General features: G+C 46.5%; 1 protein-coding gene across 6 annotated transcripts in view; it reads right to left on the bottom strand.

Annotated features, from left to right (window-relative positions):
* elovl5 (ELOVL fatty acid elongase 5) overlaps positions 1 to 23,024 on the bottom strand; it is a 215,500-nt gene that overhangs the window by 25,759 nt on the left and 166,717 nt on the right. For all 6 annotated transcript variants that reach the window (XM_059982053.1, XM_059982052.1, XM_059982054.1 and 3 more), the window contains 2 exons: positions 20,992 to 21,179; positions 3,981 to 4,058 (listed from right to left, as the gene is read on the bottom strand). In XM_059982053.1, coding sequence (XP_059838036.1) covers positions 3,981 to 4,058; positions 20,992 to 21,179 — 266 coding nt within the window. The remainder of the gene's footprint in view (positions 1 to 3,980; positions 4,059 to 20,991; positions 21,180 to 23,024) is intronic.

Genomic DNA, 23,024 nt, shown 5'->3' on the forward strand with positions numbered 1-23,024 from the left:
GATTATCCCTGGGTGGAATTGATAGGAATGTGTGGACAATGGGATTAGAGTATGACTGGTGTACATAGATGGCTGGTGGTTTGTGCCGACTCACTGGGCTGAAGGGCCTGTTCCTATGCTGCTTCTGTAACTGTGGCAATGCTTCAAAAGTGACATCCATCATTAAGGACCTCCACTCAACCAGTTAGGTACAGCTATTCCCCCTCTGCCATCGGATTTCTGAATGAACAATGAACCCATGTGCTTAGAAACAGGTTCAGAAGAGATGTCAGGGGTAAGTTTTTTTACGCAGAGAATGGTAAGCGTGTGGACTGGGCTGCCGGCAACGGTGAATACAATAGGGTTTTTTAAGAGACTCTTGGATAGGTGCATGTAGCTTAGAGAAAATAGAGGGTTATGGGTAACCCCACCCAGGTTATTTCTAAAGTAAGTACATGTTCGGCACAGGATTGTGGGCCAAAGGGCCTGTATTGTGCTGTAGGTTTCCTATGTTTCACTCATCTTGCTCTCCATGCTCTACTTATTTTCATATACACTCAGTGACCACTTTATTAGGTACACCTGTACACCTTTTTGTCAATGCAAATATCTAATCAGCCCATCATGTGGCAGCACAGCCTGTAGGCATGGTCAAGTGGCTCAGACGAAACATCAGAATGGGGAAGGAATGGGATCCAAGTGATCTGACTGAAATGATTGATAGAGAAGGCTGGAGTATCTCAGCAACAGCTGATCTCCTTGATCTTCACAGTCTCTAGAGTTTACAGAGAATGATGCAAAAAACCCCCAAAAAACATCCAGTCAGCCGCAGTCCTGTGGCTGAAAATACTCTGTTAATGAGAGAGCTCAGAGCAGGATGACCAGACTGGCTCAAACTGATAAGAAGGCAACAATAATTCAAATATCCACTTGTTGCAACAGGTGTGTGCAGAAGAGCATCTCTGAATGCACAACACATCAAATCTTGAAGTGGATAGGCTACAGCAGCAGAAAACCATGCACATACACTCAATGACCACTTTATTAGAATTAGAATTTAGAATTTACTTAAATCTTACATCCATCCCACTCTGTTGCAGACATGTGTATTTAAAAGTCTAGTGGCTCGAAGAAAGAAGCTGTCCTGTTGGTCCTGGCTTTAATTCTGCCGTACCGTTTGTCAGACAGAAGCAGCTGAAGCAGTTTATGGTTGGAGTGACTGGTGTCCCCGATGATCTTGCAGGCATTCTTTCTGCACCTGCTGCTATAAATGTCCTCAATGGAGGGAAGTTCACATCCACAGACGCACTGGGCTGTCAGTACCACTCTCTGCAGAGCCCAGCAATCAGGGTTGGTGCAGTTCCTGTACCAGGTGGTGATACAGCTGTCTGCCTCTGCAGACAGTTTTGAGGATTTGGGGGCCCATGCCAAACTTCTTCTGTCACCTGAGGTAGAAGAGATGTTGTGATTCTTTTGCCACAAAGCCAGTGTGTACAGTCCAGGTGAGATCATTGGTGATGTGTATACTGAGGAACTTGAAACTACTCACCCTCTCAACTGCAGACCCATTGATGTTGATCGGGCCAAGCCTGTCTCCACCCAACCTGTAATCCACAATCAGCTCTTTTGTTTTTTGGACATTGAGGGAGAGGTGGTTATCCTGGCATCACATCGTCAGGGTGTCAACCTCTCCTCTGTAGCCTGTCTCATCACCGCTAGAAATAAGGCCGATCAAAGTCATGTCCTCTGTGAATTTGATCAGCAGATTGGAGCTGTGTGTGGCAGTACAGTAGTGGGTGTAAAGGGAGTGGAGAAGGGGATTCAGAATATAACCCTGGAGGGCACCTGTGTTGAGGGCCAGAGAGGCAGGGGTCAGGGAGCGCATCTTTACCACCTTTCGGTGATCTGATAGTAAGTCTAGGATCCAACTGCACAAGGTGTGGTACAGGTTGAGGCCTCTGAGTTTCCTGTCAAGTCTGGAGGGAATTATGGTGTTGAATGTTGAACTGTAGTCCAGGAACAGCATTCTAATGTAGGCATCCCTCTTCTCCAGGTGAGTGAGGACAGCGTGTAGTTCCATGAATATGGTGTCATTGGTAGGCGAATTGTAGGGGTCCAGTGTGGATGGTAGCTCACTGCAGATGTAGTCTTTAACCAGCCTCTCAAAGCGTTTGCTTATAATTGATGTGAGTGCAACAGGGCGCCAATCGTTCGGGCACTACACACTGGGAGAGGGAGATTAAAAATTAAACACACCAGCCAGCTTTTCAGAACATACTTTGAGGATGTGCCCTGAGATACCATTTGGCCTCGCTGCCTTGCGGCTGTTGACATGTTGGAATATTCTATGGATCTCAGCCTCGGGGATAACCAAAGTGCAGGTCTGAACAGTGGCTCTCCTCGGGGGTTCAGTCCTAACAACCTGGAATCGAGCATAAAAAATCATTTAGCTCATCCAGGAGCCAGGTGGCAATGTTAGCTGTACTGCTGTGTTTCCTCTTGAAGTCCACGATGGCGTGCAGCTCTTGCTATCATTGTCACAGAGTTGTGACTGGAAATTGCCCCTGTGTTGCTGTTTTGCCACCTTGATGTCTCTACGTAAACCATAGTGGCATCTCCTGAGCTCCTGTTGTTCTCTGGAGGTAAAGGCTTAATCCCTTGCACTGACAGCAACATACACTGAACTATTTATCCAAGGCTTCTGGTTTGGGTAGACCCGGACCAATTTTTGGGGAACAATATCTTCAATGCACTTCTGAATGAAGCTTGTGACCACCTCCGTGTATTCAGAGATGTTCTCAGCTCAAAAAACCTCCCAGGTGACTACCAGAGAGCAGTCTTGTAACATTGAGTCTGATTGGTTGGACCAACGGTGGAGAGTTTTCAGGATGGCTGCTTCCTACTTCAATTTCTGCCTCTAGGCGGATAGGCTCACCTTGATGTGTTGGCAGAACTTCGGGTAAATTCTGGTTAGTGACACTTGGTTAAAATCTCCAGCAATGGTGAAAGCAGCCTCTGAATTTGTGGTTTCATGGATATTGATGGTTTTGCAAAGTTTATTAGGAACAGGAGGATCTGAGCATGTGCATATAAATGCTGGAAGAACTCAGTGGACCTGGCAGCCTCTGTGAAAGGAAATGAACTTGGATGCCACCCCAGATGAAGGGTCTCGACTTGAACATCAGTTGCTCATTTCCCTTCATAGATGCTGCTCAATTGCACAGCTCCTTGAGTATTGTTCCCAAGGCCAGCATCTGCAGTCTATTGTGTCTCCATTGTGCCACCTCAATGTCCATTTCTTTTTATTTAGAGATACAGCATGGTAACAGGCCCTTCTGGCTCACGAGCCCGTGCCCCCTAATTATACTCATGTGACCAATTAACCTACTAACCCATACGTCTTTGAAATGTAAGAGGAAGCAGAGCACCCGGAGGAAACCCATGCTATCACAGGGAGAATATATAACCTTTGACAGGCAAACCTTTGAACCTCGGCTGCTTGAGTGATTATTGCATTATGCTAAAGCTGCTGCAGCTGGATATTAATAACTTATCCAAAGACATCAATGAATCCTATGCTCTCAGAGATTGCAAAATAAAAAAAAATGGAAATATCTTTTAAACAGCTAAAACCCCAGGCCAGAGTCAGGGCATTAAAGATCTTGGTGGCAGGACAACGTTGCATTCTATATCATACCATCTAGTCACTTTATTATGCAGCCTGAGAGGAAAAATTCAGATGTAAATACTCTCACAGTTCATCCTTATGAATGATATCAGAGAAGTCGTTTAAACGAGATTAAGCAAATGGCTATTTGACTTTGACACAAACAACACATTTCACTTTATGTTTTGATGAAAATTTAACGAAAAAAAGTTAATCTTCAATCATAAAAGCAAGCATCTGAAATAGCAGCAAACAAATATCATCTCAGGCCTCTGGAGGTCATCATCCCAGGTACGATTCCACTCTCATTTAACGCAGACGTAACTCAATTTACCTTTAGATCAGCCTCACCAGCGCTGTGTGTGTCCTGACAGAAAATACTGTATCCACCGTCCCAAACACCTTTCACCAGCTGAAGAAACAAACAGACATGTTTGTAGTTACTGAAATTTCATCTCAAAGTAATCAACAAAGAAACAGTATTTTGTGTAATAACACTCTCAAACCATTATTAGAATCAGATTTAATACAACTCCGGTGTATATACTCAGTGGCCACTTTATTACGTACACCTGTTCATTAATGCACATATATAAAAAGGCATGTATAAAGACAATGTTATGATAGCCATTGGGGGGTGGGGTTGTGGTTCAATCTGCAGGTGGGTAGTTTGGGAAAATCAGCTTGGTGCTGAATCCCAAGAGGGAGAATTTGTAGAACACCTATGAGATAGATTTTGAGAGCAACTTATGGTTGAGCCCACTAGGGGAAAAGCAATCCTCGATTGGGTACTGTGTAATGAACCCGATTTGATTAGAGAGCTCAAAGTAAAGGAACCCTTAGGCAGGAGTTATATTAATATGATAGAATTCTCCCAGCAGTCTGAGAGAGAGAAGATAAAGTCAGATCTATCAGTATTATAGTAAAGCAAAGGGAATTACAGAGGCATGAAAGAGGAGCTGGCCAAAGTTAATTGGAAAGGGACATTATTAGTTAGGTATAATGTCAGAACAGCAATGGCTGGAATATCTGGGAGTAATTCAGAAGGTGTAGGATAGATACATCCCAAAGATGAAGAAGTATTCTAAAGGGAAGAAGAAGTAACCATGGCTGACAAGGGAAGTCAAAGACAGCATAAAAGGAAAAGAGAGAACATGCAAAAATTAGTGGGAAGTTATAGAATTGTGATTATTTTAAAAACCAACAAAAGGCAATTAAAAATCCGTAAGGAGAGAAAAGATGAAATATGAAGGCAAGTTAGCCAATAATATCAAGGAGGATACCAAAAGCTTTTCAGATATATAAAAAGTAAAAGATAGGAGAATGGATATAGGACGACGGGAAAATGACGCTGGAGACATCGTCATTGGGGCAAAGAAATGGCGGAAGAATTTAATACGTATTTTCAGAATCAGAATCAAAATCAGGTTTATTATAACCGGCATGTGTCATGAAATTTATTAACTTTGTTTTGCATCAGTCTTCACAGTGGAAGACACTAGAAGTATGTTATAAATTTGGGAGAGTCACAGGGCATAAGTTGCTATTACTCGGGAGAAGCTGAAAAGTTTGAAGGTCACCTGGACCGGACTACACCCCAGAATTCTGAAAGAGGTAGCGGAAGAGAATTTAGAGGTCGTAGAAATGAACTTTCAAGAATCACTGGATTCTGGAATGTTTCTAAAGGAGCTGAAAATTGCAAATGTTACTCCACTCTTTAAGAAAGGAAGGAAGCAGAAGAAAGGAAATTATAGGCCAGTTAGACCGACTTCAGTGGTGGCAAGATGGCGTGTAGAAGAGCATCTCTCAATGCACAAAACATCAAACTTTGAAGTGGGTTGCCTAAAGCAACAGATGACCAGGAACATACAGGAAATCCACTGACTGCATGAAGAACTTGTTCCACCAAACTCAAGAAACTACAGGCATTTGTTCAATCCACTGCACATTGCACTCAATTTAATTGGTTTCTTGCCCAAGGATTAGTTTCTCAACAATGGTCTTAAATCTCAAAATCTCATAAATGACACAATGAAGTGTGAAACATCAACAAGCCGTGCATGTAGATTGACAGATGTGTAAGTGTGATTGTCCCACATCCAATTCCCTGTTAAAAAAAAACTAATGATTTCGTTCCACCACTGTGTCACAGCAGACGATAAGAATTCCCACCTACCCATCTGTTCCCTCACCTGGTCTTACCTATCTTCTGCCAGCTTGTCCTTCTTCCCTCCCGCTCCCACCTACTTATTCTGTTTGTTTCCCCGTTCCTTTTCAGTCCTGATTAATTTCCTTGGCCTGAAATGTCAGCTGTTTATTCCCCTCCGAAGATGCAGCCTGACTTTCTGAGTTCCTCCAATATTTTGTGTGTAGCTTAGAAGGTTTATCTGTAGATTATCCAAAACATATTGATAAGTGAGATTCTAAATTTGAGCTTCATTCCTGATGCATTCCTGTGCCAGACAGTCATGGCGTGAAACAGCAGGTATGAAACGTTGACTGTTCATTCCCCTCCATTGAAGCTACCTGACTTGCTGCATTCCTCCATCATTTTGTGTGTGTTAGTCAAAAATTCTCACTGCCTTTCTTGACCAATTATTTTAAGCATGTTATAATTGTATTGAACTTTGTTTAGAGCACTCTTGGGGTAGTGAGTGCAATTCTGGTCACCCTATTTCAGGAAAGATGTGCAGTCTTTGCAGAGGGTGCAGGAGAAATTCACCAAGATGATATAAACTATAAGAAGAGTTTGGACAAACTTAGGGTTGTTTTCTTTGGAACATCAGAGGATGAGGGGAGACTTAATAGAGGTTTATAAGATTATGAGTGGCATTGATAGGGTAGACAATGAGATACTTTCTTAAAAGGTTACATAGATTGACATGTCATCAAAAACTTCTATAAGTTTCTATTGATGCGGAGTGGAGAGTATCCTAAAAGGTTAGGTCACTTCATAGCTTGGTATGGAAATACTAATGCCCGGGAATGGAAAAGGCAACATGAAAATGTGAGTAATGCTCAGTTCATCACAGACAAAACCCACCCCAGCATTGAGTGTATTTACATGCAGCACTGCAACAAGAAAGAGCATCCACCATCCAGGCCATGCTCTCTTCCCGCTACTACCATCAGGCGGGAGGTACTGAAGCCTTAGGTCCCACATTAATGAGCAATTAGAACTCTACTACCACCAGGCTCCATATTTTCACTCACCTCAACTCTGAACTGATTCTACGACCTACAGACTCACTTTCAAGGACTCTTTATAGCTCATGTTCTCAGTATATTTTTATTTGCACAGCTTGTAATCTTTTCCCAATTGTGTTGGCCAGTTTTGTTTAGTCATACGTTTTACACAAAATTGTACTGTATTTTTTTGTGTGAACCCTTGCAAGAAAACAATTCTCAGGGTAGTACAATATATGGTAAAACAGTGATAATAAATTTACTTTGAACTTGAACTTTGAAATATTAGCAATTACTTTTGCTGAATTCATGGATTGTATGGAGGTTGTTGTTTTTTTCTGTAAATTAACTTATCTCTTGACAAGTCGTTCATTTCCTTTAGACAACATGGCCTGAATGAGCGCACACTAAATATCGACCTGACTGCTTTGGATCAAGAGATACTGTAGCGGTGTGCTACATGCAGCGCTAAAATTACGACACGGAGTCGGTAACTGCAGTCAAAGGAAAAAAACTTTATTCGAAATCCTCAGCCTCACTTTTAAGCCTCCCTCAACCTGCCCCCCGTGGCACAGAGGCTCCAAAGCTCTGTGCTCGCAAACCCCCGTAGGCTATCTAATTGTGAGCTGGTTCGGATGTGCCAGGAAATGGGTCGCCACATAACCCCCCCCCCCCCCAGAACCGGCGATACACCCCCCAATGTCCACAGTCTGGGCCGGAACCTGCTTGGGAGGTCGGCCTCTGCGCCGAGGTGCCGGAAACTCGGCCGGTTGCGCCAGGTCCACATGGGCCGGTTTGAGGCGGTCCACCGTGAAAACCTCCTCTTTCCCCCCAACGTCCAGCACGAACGTGGACCCGTTGTTCCGGAGCACCATAAACGGCCCCTCGTATGGCCACTGCAGCGGTGGCCGATGCCCGCCCCTTCATACAAACACAAACTTACAGTTCTGCAGGTCTTTGGGTACGCAGGTCGGATTCCGCCCGTACTGTGAAGTGGGTATGGGGGCCAGGTTACCGAGCTTCTCGTGTAGTCTGCCCAAGACTGCTGCGGGATCTTCCTCTTGCCCCCCGTGGGGCTGGTAATAACTCCCCGGGGACGACCAGGGGCGCGCCGTATACCAACTCGGCTGACGAGGCGTGCAGGTCGTCCTTGGGCGCTGTGCGGATGCCGAGTAGGACCCAGGGAAGCTCGTCCGCCCAGTTGGCTCCTCGCAGGCGGGCCATGAGGGCCGACTTCAGGTGACGGTGGAAATGCTCCACTAGCCCGTTCGACTGTGGGTGGTAGGCAGTTGCGTGGTGCAGCTGAGTCCCCAAAAGGCTGGCCATAGCTGACCACAGGCTGGAGGTGAACTGGGTGCCTCTGTCGGAGGTAATGTGGGCCGGTACACCAAAGCGAGATATCCAAGTGGTGATCAGGGCTCGGGCGCAAGATTCGGAGGTGGTGTCGGTGAGCGGGACCGCCTCTGGCCATCTTGTGAACCGGTCCACGATAGTCAGGAGGTGCCGTGCTCCGCGCGACACTGGCAGGGGGCCCACGATATCCACATGAATGTGGTCGAAACGCCGGTGGGCGGGATGGAACTGCTGCGGTGGGGCTTTGGTGTGCCGCTGCACCTTGGCCGTCTGGCAGTGCATGCACGTTTTGGCCCATTCACTGACCTGTTTGCGGAGTCCGTGCCAAACGAACCTGCTGGAAACCATCTGGACAGTCGTCCGGATGGAGGGATGCGCCAAGTTATGAATGGAGTCGAAAACACGGCGCTGCCAGGCTGTCGGGACGACGGGATGGGGCTGGCCGGTGGCGACGTCACAGAGTAGGGTCCTCTCACCCAGGCCTACGGGGAGGTCCTGGAGCTGCAAACTGGAGACTGCGGTTCTGTAACTCGGAATCTCCTCATCTGCCTGCTGTGCCTCTGCCAGTGCCTCAAAGTCTACCCCTTGGGAAAGGGCATGAACGGTAGGGCGAGAGAGCGCATCCGCCACGACATTGTCCTTACCCGAGACGTGCCGACATCCGTCGTGTATTCAGAGATGTAGGACAGGTGGCATTGCTGGCGGGACGACCAGGGGTCGGATACTTTCGTAAACGCAAAGGTAAGCGGTTTGTGGTCCGTGAATGCGGTGAAGGGCCGACCTTCTAGGAAGTACCTGAAATGCCGGATTGACAGGTAGAGCGCCAACAGTTCCCGGTCGAAAGCACTGTACTTGAGCTCAGGTGGCCGCAGGTGTTTGCTGAACGCCAGGGGTTGCCAGCGACCTGCGATGAGTTGCTCCAGCACCCCACCGACTGCCGTGTTAGATGCGTCCACTGTGAGGGCGGTAGGGGCGTCCATTCTGGGATGTACTAGCATTGCAGCGTTCGCCAAAGCTTCCTTCGTTTGAACGAAAGCGGCGGCGGACTCCTCGTCCCAGGTAATGTCCTTGCTCGGACCCGACATCAGGGCGAACAGGGGGCGCATGATCCGGGCAGCTGAAGGGAGGAAGCGGTGGTAGAAATTGACCGTACCTATGAATTCCTGAAGGCCTTTGATCGTGGTGGGTCGGGGGAAGTGGCGGACCGCATCTACCTTAGCGGGCAGAGGGGTTGCCCCGTCTTTAGTAATCCTGTGGCCCAGGAAGTCAATGGTATCGAGTCCGAACTGGCATTTGGCGGGGTTGATTGTAAGACCATACTCACTCAGTCCGGCGCAGAGTTGACGGAGGTGGGACAGATGCTCCTGACGACTGCTGCTGGCTATGAGGATGTCATCCAAATAGATGAATGCGAAGTCCAGGTCCCGTCCCACTGCGTCCATTAACCGCTGGAACGTCTGTGCGGCATTCTTCAGGCCGAATGGCATGCGGAGGAACTCGAAAAGGCCAAACGGGGTGATGAGAGCCATTTTGGGGACGTCGTCAGGATGCATCGGGCTTTGATGGTACCCTCGGACAAGGTCTACCTTGGAGAAGATCCGTGCGCTGTGCAGGTTTGCTGCAAAGTCCTGAATGTGCGGCACAGGGTAGCGGTCCGGTGTGGTAGCCTCGTTCAGCCTGCGGTAGTCGCCGCACGGTCTCCAGCCTCCCATCGCTTTGGGCACCATGTGCAGGGGGGAGGCCCATGGGCTGTCGGACCGCCGGATGATCCCCAATTCCTCCATCCTCTGGAACTCCTCCTTCGCCAGTCGGAGCTTGTCCGGGGGAAGCCGCCGAGCACGGGCGTGGAGGGGTGGTCCCTGGGTCAGGATGTGGTGCTGTACGCCGTGTTGGGGCATGGCCGCTGTGAACTGCGGTGCCAGAACCGATGGGAAATCCACCAGGGCCCTGGTGAAGTCGTTGTCAGACAGCGTGATGGAGCCGAGGTGAGGGGCTGGCAACTGGGCTGCACCCAGGGAGAACGTCTGAAAGGTCTCGGCGTGTACCAGTCTCTTCCTGGGCAGGTCGACAAGTAGGCTGTGAGCCCGAAAAAAATCCGCGCCCAGAAGCGGTTGGGCTACGGCGGCCAGTGTAAAGTCCCACGTGAACTGGCTGGAGCCAAACTGTAGCTGCACCTGATGGGTGCCATAGGTCCTTACTGTGCTGCCGTTCACGGCCCTCAGAGGGGGCCCTGGTGCCCTGCTGCGGGTATCGTAACTCGTCGGAGGTAAAACGCTGATCTCGGCACCAGTGTCGACCAAAAACCGGCGTCCCGACATTCTGTCCCACACATACAGGAGGCTATCCCGATGGCCAGCCGCCGTAGCCATCAGCGGCGGCTGGCCCTGGCGTTTCCCGGGAACTTGCAGGGCGGGCGACAACGGCGGGCTTCTGCGCCCCACTGCTGGTGGTAGAAGCACCAGTGTTCATTGGGCCGGGGGTTGGCGGGCTCTGTGGCCGGGCCTGGACTGGTTTGCTGCTGGGATCGTAGCTGGGAGATCTGTGCGATGGACGCCCCGCTCACCTTTTTGGCGTTCCACAGCAAGTCCGCCTGGGCTGCACCTTCCGGGAGTCACTGAAATCCGCGTCGGACAGCAGCAGGCGTATGTCCTCGGGCAGCTGCTCCAGGAATGCCTGCTCAAACATGAGGCAGGGTGTGTGTCCGTCGGCCAGAGACAACATCTCATTCATTAAAGCCGAAGGAGGTCTGTCGCCCAAGCCATCCAGGTGCAGTAAACGGGCAGCCCGCTCGCGCCGTGAGAGTTCGAAAGTCCTGAGGAGCAGGGCTTTGAATTCCGTGTACTTGCCGTCTGCCGGGGGCGACTGTACGAACTCCGTGACCTGGGCCGCTGTGTCCTGGTCGAGGGAGCTCACCACGTAGTAGTAGTGGGTGTCTTCTGAGGTGATCTGGCGAACGTGGAATTGGGCTTCAGCTTTCTGGAACCATAGGTTCGGTTGCTGTGTCCAGAAACCCGGCAGTTTCAACGAAACCGCATGAACAGAGGCGGCGTCGGTCATTTCTGGTCCAAAAATCGTTTGGACCGTCGGGGTCACCAATTGTGGCGGTGTGCTACATGCAGCGCTAAAATTACGACACGGAGTCGGTAACTGCAGTCGAAGGAAAAAACTTTATTCGAAATCCTCAGCCTCACTTTTAAGCCTCCTTCAACCTGCCCCCCGTGGCGCAGAGGCTCCAAAGCTCTGTGCTCGCAAACCCCCGTAGGCTATCTAATTGTGAGCCGGTTCGGATGTGCCAGGAAATGGGTAGCCACAATACTTCCACCACTATAATGACCTGCCCTAAGCCCAACCTCTTTAACCCCTGCTGGGAACTTGCCTCCAGGCCAAATACTGGGATTTGCACTCTCATTTTGTGTGAAGCATCAGGCAGCGACTGTTAACCCCGCCCCATGTACACATGTACACAGAAGCCCTGGGAGGGGGTAGGGTGACCGAAACAAAAAGTATATTAATGCTGAGTTATTTTGGGTTTAGTTACTCTTCAGTGCTGTGGTTTACTTTTCTTTATTAAATAAAATATACTTTATTCAAAAATAAAATTATATACAAATAACCATTCAATGACTCTCAGTCCTTTACAAATATTTCCATTACAGTCTTTACATTCCCACACTTTTGCCACCCAGGTGGCACTCTGTTACTTCATATCTACATTCACTTGTTCAGGAGTATGCACCCCGCCCCCCCACCCCTCAACTCCCACGGGAGAAGAACCCTAGACTGTGGTCCTTCCCCACCAGGCCCTTGCGGTGGCTGCACCGAGTTTGAGTGCATCCCTCAGCACGTACTCCTGCAGTTGGCAGCATTCCCCCACGGACATCTCCATGTGCTGGTAGACCATCAAGTTTCGGGCCGACCAAAGAGCGTCTTTCACTGAATTGATGATCTGCCAGCAGCACCGGATGTTGGTCTCGGTGTGCATCCCCGGGAACAGCCCGTAGATCAGAGAGTCCTTTGTTACGCAGCTGCTGGGGATGAACCTCGACACTGTCCCTTCCATCCTCCTCCACACCTTCTCCGCAAACGCACACTGTGCAAAGAGGTGGGTCACCGACTCCTGATTGCAGTCCTCCTGTGGGCAGAGGGGTGTGAAGAGGACGTTCCGGGCGTACAGGAGGGATCGGACTGGGAGGGCCTCTCTCTCCACCAGCCAGGCGAGGTCTTGGTGCCTGTTGGTGAGGTCTGGCGATGAGGCATTTTGCCAGATGAACTGGATGGTCTGCTCAGGGAACCCCCACTGTGTCCATCACGTCCTTCTCCTGCAGTGACTGCAGGACCTTACGTGCTGACCACTGCATAATACCCCTGTGGTCAAAGGCGGTGACCTAAAAGAACTTCTCTATGAAGGTCAGGTATGGCGGCAACGACCAGCTGACAGGGGTGTTGCGCGGGAAAGCGGCCAGACCCATCCTTCATAGCCAGAGCGACAGGTAGAACCCAGGCACGTAGTGGTACTTGGTGCCCACATACCTGGGATCCACACACAACCTGATGCAGCCACACACGAAGCTGGCCATCAGGGTGAGGGCGACATTGGAGATGTTTTTGCCCCCGTTGTCCAGGCACTTGTGCATGGTGGTCCATCTGACACGCTCCATCTTGGATCTCCAGACGGATCTGAAGACGGCTCGTGTGATTTCCAAGCTGAAGGAGCGGGGGACTGGCCACACCTGCACCAACTACAGCAACCCTGAGAGCACCTCATGACCAGGTTCTTGCCTGCTATCGATAGGGAGCGCCCTCCCCACAGTCCCAGTTTCTTTTTGACCTTGGCAGTCCACTCCTGCCAGTTCTTGTTGCATGCCTCAGCCCCTCCAAACAGATCCCCAACACCTTCATGTGATCATCCCTGATGGTGAAGAGGACGTTGGATCGGTCGGGCCAGTTGCCGAAGATAATGACTTCGCTCTTCGTGTGGTTGACCCTGGCCCGACGCCTGCTCGAACTGTTCGCAGATGCTGATCAGCCTGCGAACTTACCTCGGATCAGAGCAGGAGACGGTGACGTCATTCATGTACAGGGAGGTTGTGACTTGGGTCCCTCCACTGCCTGGCGTCACCCCTCTTATGCCCTCATCCCTCCTGATGGCTTCGGCAAAGGGTTCTATGCAGCACACGAACAAGACAGGGGAGAGAGGGCAGCCCTGCCTGACTCCAGACCTGATGGGGAAGCTGTCTGTTTCCCACCTGTTGACTTGGACTGCGCTACAGATGTCTGTGTAGAGCAGTTCAATCCAATTCCGGATTCCCTCCCCAAATCCCATTTTGGAGAGTACATCCACCATGTATGTGTGCAATATCCTGTTGAAGGCTTTCTCCTAGTCCAAGCTGACCAGACAGGCGTCTACCCCCCTGTCCTGCATGTAGATGATGGTGTCCCTCAGCAGCACGAGGCTGTCCGAGATCTTCCTGCCCAGTACAGCACAGGTTTAGTCCGGATGGATCACCTAATCCAGCGTAGATTTGACCCTGTTGGCGATAGCCTTTGTCAGGATCTTGTAGTCCACATTCAGGAGTGAGATGGGTCTCCAAATTCTAATATCTTCCCTCTCCCCCTTCTGCTTGTAGATGAGGGTGATGATGCCCTTCCTCATGGATTCTGACATGCTGCCTACCAGAAGCATAGTGTTGTACATTTACAACTCGACCGGTAAGCTGTCACTTCCAGGAGTCTTACCCGACTCAAAGGAATGGATGGAGCCAGTTAGCTAGTCCAGGGTCAGTGGCTGCTCCAGACTCTCCCGCTTGCCGCTGTCTAAGACCTGTGTGATAGATGACAGGAAGGCAGGAGGCTGTGGAGTCCGTGGCCTTTTCTCCGTACACACCTGCATAGAAGGACCTGCAGATCCTCAGTATGTCTGTCTGCGAGGACGCGACTGAGCTGTCCTCTTCCTTAAGGTTGTGGATCACAAAGCTCCCTCTGTGCACCTTTTGGAAGAAGAATCGTGAGCACGTCTTGTCCTGCTCCACGGTTTGGACCCTTGACTGGAAGATGATCTCGGAGGATTCGGCGGCGAAGTGCTGGGCCTGCCGGCCCTTCACCTCCCACAGTTCCTCCCTGACATCCACCCCCCTCGAGTGCAGAAGGAGGAGTTGCTGCAACCCTGTCTGGAGTTTTTTGCAGTTCCCTCTGCCCCTGCCTTGCTTTCTGGATTACTTGTACTGACAGTGTGACCATTTTACATTTTTACAAGCAGACAACTGCCCTTTCCAGTCCCAGTAATTTGAAACAGTACACTCAGAAACTGGCTTTTAATTCATAGTGAATTGTAAAAAAGTCCTCTTAACTAAAAAGATAATGTGGTCCTTTTAAATATACTGGTAGCAATCACTTTTACTACATTCATGGATTGGATGGAGGTTGTTAAATTTTTGTTTTTATTTTGTGTGTAAGTTAAGGTGTCTCTTGGCAAATCATTCATTTCCTTTCGTCCACAATGGCTGAATGAATACTGAACTATATAGACCTGACTGCCTTGGATCAATAGATAGAAACACTCCGTAACATAAGTGGAGTATCACACAGAACACTGCAGCAGTACGAGCCCTTTGGCCCACAATGTTGTGCCAACCTTTTAACCTATTCTAAGATTAATCTAAACCTTCCCTCCTACATACCCCTCCATTTTTTAAATCATCCATATGTCTAAGAGTTTCTTAAATGTCCCTGATTTATCTGCCTCTACCACCACACCGGCAGGTAATCTATATAAAACACTTTATAAATTGATAAATGTCCAACTAAATGCAAATATTCTTGCTGTTCTCTCCCAGCTGAGCAATTCTGATTCAAATGAGTGGTGTGTAGATTTCGCCATGCCAGGTTTTCATGTTTTAAAAAATTCCTCCATTTAAAGTTCCAATCTTCATCTTCAATTTGTATCACTGCATCCTGCTCTCATCACTGTAACCCCTGTAAACCTAATAACCCCTCACTGCCTCCCCTATCACTGTAACCTGACCACACAATAACCCCTCACTGACTCCTCCCCAAAACTGTAACCCCTGACCACCCAGTAGCCCCTCACTGCCCCAATCACTGTAACCCCTGACCAGCCAATAACCCCTCTCTGACTGCATTCCCATCATTGTACCCTCTAGTCACTCACTGACCATCCCCGTAATCCCTGCCCACCCAATAAACCATCACTGTCCATCACTATAACCTCTGCCCACCCTGCACCTTCTCAATGCCTCCTCTCCCTATCAGTGTAACCTCTGCTCACCCAATAGGCCCTCATTCTTTCCCTATCACTGCAACCTTAGCACACTCAATAACCCCTCTTTGTTTTCTTCACCATCACTATAACCTCTATTCACTCATATTTACCTATTAAGTTAAATACATGTGAAGACATTAATTAACAGGTCAGACAAATAAAAATTTAAGCTGAAAGGATCATAATTGAAATTTATAGCTTAAACACACACACTCCTCCAGAACCACTGTCAAGTAGTGTTTGAAGTATGTTAAAATTTCACATCCATACAATAATAAACATATCTGCAGAAATATTACATCCTTTAGATTATCTCATTTTTCCTCAATTTCTAAACACAAGAATTTCTGCAAATGATGGAAATCCAGAGCAACACACACAAATTGCTGCAGGAATTCAGAAGGTTGGGCAGCACCTAAAAAGAGGAATGAAGATTCGACATTTCAGGTGAGATGTCTTGTTGCCGAGTGACTTGGCCTGAAACTCCTCTCCACTGGTGCTACCTGATCTGCTGAGTTCCTACAGCAATTTGTGTTTGCCATTTTCTTCTGGTTTTCTGAAAGCAGTAACACATGGCAACGTGTAACGAGAGTGGAACTCCAATAATTCAGTGTCCAAGTGACAGACAGTCTGATATGTGGCCCAGTCTTTACTCCAGATCATGAAAAAGGGGTTTAAAGTGCAGCTGGGGTGGGGTTCTGGATTCTAAGCCAGATGTGTGGCCAAGGATATCAAGAAACCAGAGATCAGGAGCATGGGTTGGGGTCCAGAATCCCAGGGGTCAGGAACACATATGAGATGCATCACTAACTGGCTGCATCATCATCTGGTATGAGGGCACCATTTGTCAGATCAGAAGAAGCTGCAGAGGGTTGTAAACACATGGGCACTAGCCACCCCAGCATTGTTCAAAAAGTGATTCCTCAAAAAGGCATATCCATCATGAAGGATCCCAGTGACCCAGAGCAGACCCTCTTCCCATTGCTACCATCAGGGAGGAGATACAGGAGCCTGAAGACACACACTCAGCATTTTAGAACAGCTTCTTCCTCACGACTATCAGATTTCTGAATTTCTGAACAGACAATGAAACAACCCATGGTCACTATCTCACTATTTTTGCTCCCTTTTTGCACTATTTATTTAATTTATATAATGGATACTGGTTAATTGGGCCATCGGTTAATCAGGTCAGTCATTTATTTGGGACAACTCTTAAAGAACAAAAATGAATTGAGAAAATAGCTGGGATTCCCTTCACTACCTGGACATTATGCCTCTTAATTGGTACAGGCGATTGTTGCCAAACAGTTTCTAACTAGTGCATGTGCTTGTGTGGCTGTTCATAAAAGTGATTTTTGTCACTGCTAGTTGGCAAGAAATAAGCAGAAAGACAATGCCGAACTGTTTTGCTCACTATAGTTTCGAGTATCCAATGAAATGAAGATTTAGAGGATGCAACAGTTTCTAAATAGTGTCAAGACATACAAAAAAGCTGAATGAACTCAGCAGGTTGGGTAGCATCCATTGAAATAAGCAGTCAACTTTTCAGGCCGAGACCCTTCATCAGGACCTGCTGAGTTCATCCAGCTTTTTTGTACGTCTTGATTTGACCACATCATCTGCAGTTTACTTTGTGTCTAAATAGTGTCAGTTGCATGCACTTGTGCGGCCATTTGATACTGTACCGTCTTAGAAAAAAATTTAAAATAGCGTCAGTTATATATGCTTGTGTTGTGTTATTCATTTCAGACAACCAATGCCAAATTAAAAAGCAGTGATGTTTGACATTACTTCATGCAGAAAGGCAATGAAGGCAGTCCATTATCTGCACTAGGTGTAAGCACTGATTTTGTTAACTTACAGTCAAAAGAACACAGCAGCATACACAGGATGAATTCCTCATTGATAACAATAAGAACTATACACAGTTTTATAGTACCATGGTAATATTGGTAGTGTTCCAATTTGTTCTGTATTTCATTTCAGTGGTTGAGTGAACTTGGTCTTTTCTCCTTGGAGCAACAAAGGATGAGAGGTGATTTGATAGAGGTGTATAAGATGATGAGAAGCATTGATCGTTTGGATAGTCCCATGGCTGAAATGGCTAACATGAGAGGGCACAGGTTTAAGGTGCTTGGAAGGGGCTGCCAGCAACGGTGGTGGAGGCGGCTGCGATAGGGTCTTTTATAACCATAGAACAATTACAGCACGGAAACAGGCCCTTCTAGTCCGTGCTGAACGCTTACTCTCACCTAGTCCCACTGACCCGCACTCAGCCCATAATCCTCCATTCCTTTCCTGTCCATATACCCATCTAATTTTACTTTAAATGACATTACCAAACCTGCCTCTACCACTTCTACTGGAAGCTCGTTCCACACAGCTACCACTCTCTGAGTAAAGAAATTCCCCCTCATGTTACCCCTAAACTTTTGCCCCCTAACTCTCAACTCGTCCTCTTGTTTGAATCTCCCCTACTCTCAATGGAAAAAGTCTATCCATGTCAACTCTATCTATCCCCCTCATAATTTTAAATACCTCTATCAAGTCTCCCCTCAACCATCTATGCTCCAAAGAATAAAGACCTAACTTGTTTAGCCTTTCCTTGTAACTTAGGTGCTGAAACCCAGGTAACATTCTAGTAAATCTTCTCTGTACTCTCTCTATTTTGTTGACATCTTTCCTATAATTCGGTGACCAGAACTGTACACAATACTTCAAATTTGGCCTCATCAATGCCTTGTACAATTTTAACATTACATCCCAACTCCTGTACTCAATGCTCTGATTTATAAAGGCCAGCATACCAAAAGCTCTCTTCACCACCCTATCCACATGAAATTCCACCTTCAGGGAACTATGCACCATTATTCCTAGATCACTCTGTTCTACTGCATTCTTCAATGCCCTACCATTTACGATGTATGTCCTATTTGGATTATTCCTACCAAAATGTAGCACCTCAAACTTATCAGCACGAAACTCTGTCTGCCATCGTTCAGCCCACTCTTCTAACTGGCCTAAATCTGTCTGCAAGCTTTGAAAACCTACTTCATTATCCACAACGCCACCTCTCAACCTTCTACGTTCCAAGGAATAAACCCATCCAATCTTTCTTAATAACTCAGGTCTTCCAGTCCTTTTAAGAGACTCCTAGATAGGTACATGGAGTTTGGAAAAATAGAGTGCTATGGGTAACCTAAGGTAATTCTGAAAGTAAGTACATGTTCGGCACAGCTTTGTGGGCCCAAGGACCTGTATTGTGCTGTAGGTTTTCCATGTCTCTATGTTTTATTTAAATACATAATTTGTTAGTTGAATGGTACCTTAACCTTTAAACTATTTCCATGAAACTTTGCATAATTGAGGCAGCCAATTAAAATGCATTGGTCCTGATGTTTCCCAATTAACCAGAATACACTTTGTGTTTGTGTTGTGTGTGTGTGTGTGTGTGTGTGTAATATATATATAAATATATATTTCTTATTGTAATTAACAGTTCTTAAATTATTGCACTGCTCTGCATCAAAACAATAATTTTACAACATATGTCAGTGATATTAAACCTGAATCTGATTCTGAAATGTTAGCTGGGATCCAGAGCGCTTATTAATTTTTTGTTTCTTTTAAATGTATCGGATTCATAGAACATAGAACAATGCAGCACAATAGACATATAATATTGTGCTGATGTTTTAACCTTAGAATTTGTTGCAATTGAGTATAATGTGACAGGAAATCACATTGCAGCAATATAAACGAGACTGCAGTTGGAGAATTGAATGAAGTTCTGATCTTCTCCACATTACAGGAAGGATGCAAAGGTTCTGGAGAAGGACCAGAAGAGTTTTAACAAGATGTTGCCTGGCTTAGAGAGCAAAAAGCTATAAGGAGAAGCTGGAGAAACCTGGGTTGTTTTCTCTCGAGTGGCAAAGGCTGAGGAGATATTTGATAGAGGTTTATAAGATTATAAGAAGGTAAGACTCAGAATCATTATCCCTGCTTAGAACAAGTATTAGTACAAGTACTAGAGGGCATGCACTTAAAGAGAGAGGAGGAAAGGTTAAAAAAGATGTGCGGAGCAGGTTAGGCAGCATCAATGGAGATTAATGAACTGTCAATTTTCAGCTGAGACCCTTCATCAAAGACATTCCAGAAGAATGCTGTATGTTCCACAGAAGGTGACTGTGCAGGGAATGAAGGGATATGGACATTGTATAAGCAGAAGGGATTGGTTTATTTGGTATCTGATTACTGATTTAATCAAAAATCAGTATTCAGAGTTGGGGTGCCACAATAGCGTAACAGTCAGTGTGACACTGTTACAGCTTGGGGGGGTTTTGGAGTTTGGAGTTCAATTCCATTGTAATGGAGTCTGTATGTCCTCCACTTGAACACATGGGTTTCCACCTGGTGCTCCAGCTTCTCCCACTGTCCAAAGACGAAACAGTTGGGAGGTTAACCGGTCATTGTACATTGTATGTAATTAAGCTCGGGTTAGATAGGTGTGTTGTTGGGCGGTATGGCTCATTGGGCTGGAAGAATCTGTTCCACACTCTATCTCTAAATAAAATAAAGTAAAAATTTAATTGGCTTTATCAGAAGAGACTGTTCCTGTGCTGTACTGTTCAATGTTCTATGTGGATTCCCAGTCTCGGTTCCAGTCACTCAACCAGTGACGCTGCTGACCCCCTGGTGTCTCAGACTCCTGTCTCAACCATTCAGCCCATCTTCAGTCTGCACCTTGGCCTCAGCTGCCATCTAGATCCATGGCTCTGGTTACTCAACCTGCTTATATGGAAATTGTGGTTAGGCAAGGGTTAAAGACAACATCCTGACTGTGGCAGTCAGACAAGGGAGAACTTTTAAGTGAGACCATCAGAGACACCTCTGCTTATTACAGATGAGATAGGCATGGCGGGGTGAGTGGAGGGGCCTGAGGCAGTGGATACTGGAGTTAGATAAGTGAGGCCTTTCACAATAAGGGGTGCCAGAGAGTGATGAGATAGGAATAACAGAAGGATGAGAAACACACCCAGCAACTGATGGACAATGGCTTTACTATCTTTGGCAGATCATAAGCTGTCAGCTTGTAGTTTCTATTGACTTGTAACACCTCTATTGTGAACAATGACTGATCTTGCAAGTAAGGAATTCAAACACATACAATTTACCAAATGGTCAATATCGGTAACTGATAAGCCAATTTGCATAAAAGTAAGTTTTCTGTCCTGGCTTCAGAACCGTGAGGTAATAGGCGCCATGCAGTTCTCCTTGTACACAACTAAATAAAATATGTTTGAGTCGTAAGAATGCATGTGTTCTGGGCCCAGCTGTTTCTGTTTTTTTATCTTATTATCGGTGACAACACTTACACTTCAGTTACCCAGTTCACGTTCCAGGCCAGGACTTCGGGGAACCCCGCACATTCAGATGCCCTGTATCCGAGTTTCACTGCACCGAACACAGGAAAGCTTCTCAGCAAAAGGTAAAAATCAATCACCAAATTGTTCGAATTTCTCACCTCACAGAACATGTATAAGGAAAGGAGAGTCAATCCAATGTTATAAACCACGAGTACGCCCCTGGAAGATAAGGGTGGCTTATTCCGCATGTACTTCGGTCCGACCCAAACCACAAACAGGTATAGAAGACTGAGTATAAACGTTGGAGGGTACGTATCAAGAAGGAAAAAGCCCTCAACTCGGCGATCTGCAACGAGAGAGACATGAGATGAGAACAGTAAGTCATAAACAGAGATGCTGGAAATCCAGAGCAACACACACAAAATGCTGGAGGAACTCAGCAGGTCAGGCTGCATCTATGGAGGGGAATAAACAGTTGACGTTTCCAGCCGACCACCCTTCATCAGGATTGGAAAGGAAGGCAATAGAAGCCAGAAGAAGATAGTGGGTAGAGAGGACAGAGTACAGTATGGATGAGACCAGGTGAGGCAGAAGGTGGATGCAGAAGGGAGAAGAAGCTTCTCACATCATCCCCCCTCACCCAGCCATCTACCTTCCCCTTCATGTGGTTTTACCTATTACCTGCCAGCTTGTACTCCACCCCCGCTCCCCTCTTTCTCTTCCTCACTTCTTTCTCCCCTTCCTCTCCAGTCGTGATGAGGGGTCCCAACCAGAAAGGTCAACTGCTCATTCCCTTCCATCAACATGGTCTGACCAGCTAAGTTCCTCTAGCGAGTTGTGTGTGCTCCTCTAAAGTGACAACAATGCTTCAAGAATAAAAAGGTTTCCAAATTTTGCAAGTACACAATAAACAAAGCATGTCTGTTCCAGATATACACTCAGCGGCCACTTTATTAGGTACACCCGCACATTAATGCAAATCAGCCAATCATGTGGTAGCAATTCAATGCATTAAAGCATGCAGGCATAGTCAAGTGGTTCAGTTGTTGTTCAGACCAAACATCAGAATGGTGAAAAGGTGATCTTCGACAGAGGAACAATTCTTGGTGTCAGACAGGGTGGTTTGACTCTCTCAGAAACTGACAATCTCCTGGGATTTTCACACATAACAGTCTCTAGAGTTTATAGAGAATGGTGCAAAAACCAAAAACAAAATCCCATGAGTGGCAGCTCTGTGGGCGAAAAGAGATGTCAGAGGAGAATGGCAAGACAGCTGATAGGAAAGTGGCAGTAACGTAAATAACCATGTGGTTTAACAGTGATGTGCAGAAAAGCAATTCTGAACACACAACATCTCGTACCTTGAACCAGCTGCAGCAGCAGAAGACCACAAACATATACTCAGCAGCTAGTTTATTACGTACAGGAGGAACCGAATAAAGTGGCTACTGAGTGTACAGCTTAACTTCTGATTATCTTTTAGAGGTTGCAGGAACAGCCATCAGCCTTCAGGCTTCTGACTCAGTACCCTACAGTCATCAGACACCTACCATCATCTTCCTGACCCTGTACCCAACAACCAACAGGATCCTGATCTAATATCCTACCACTATCAGCCTGCTGACCCTGTACCCGACAACTAACAGGCACATGAACCGGTGTGGTTAACTTCACTCACCTCACACTGAAGTGAGTCCACAAGCTATAGGCTCGCTATCAAGAACACTGCAACTCATATTATCAGTATTATTCTTTTATTTTATTTGCACTATTTGTCTTCCTTTGCACCTTACTTACTTGTTTGTCAGTCTTTGTTATTTATAGTTTTCCTTAAAACAATTGTATTTTATTTTCCTGTAGGTATCTGCAATAAAATGAATCTCCTCCCTCTGTCATCAGATTTCTGAATGGACAACAAACTCACTGTTTTTTCCCTTATTTGCTCTGTTTTTGTACTTATTTAATTTAATCTTATACATACATTTCTGATTAAAATTTATAGTATTATTACATTGCACTGTAAACAACAAATTTCAGGACATATATCCAGTGATATTAAACCCAATTCTGATTATGTACTGTGATAATAAATTTACTTTGAACTTTGAAGAAGCAGGCTGAACTTGACATAAGGAAAATAAATTGCAAAACATTGAAGAATTGTGAAAAATCTGCAAGGTTGTTTCATAAA

This window comes from Hypanus sabinus, chromosome 10 (genome assembly GCF_030144855.1).
Source record: "Hypanus sabinus isolate sHypSab1 chromosome 10, sHypSab1.hap1, whole genome shotgun sequence".
In the NCBI taxonomy this organism is placed as follows: Eukaryota; Metazoa; Chordata; class Chondrichthyes; order Myliobatiformes; family Dasyatidae; genus Hypanus; species Hypanus sabinus.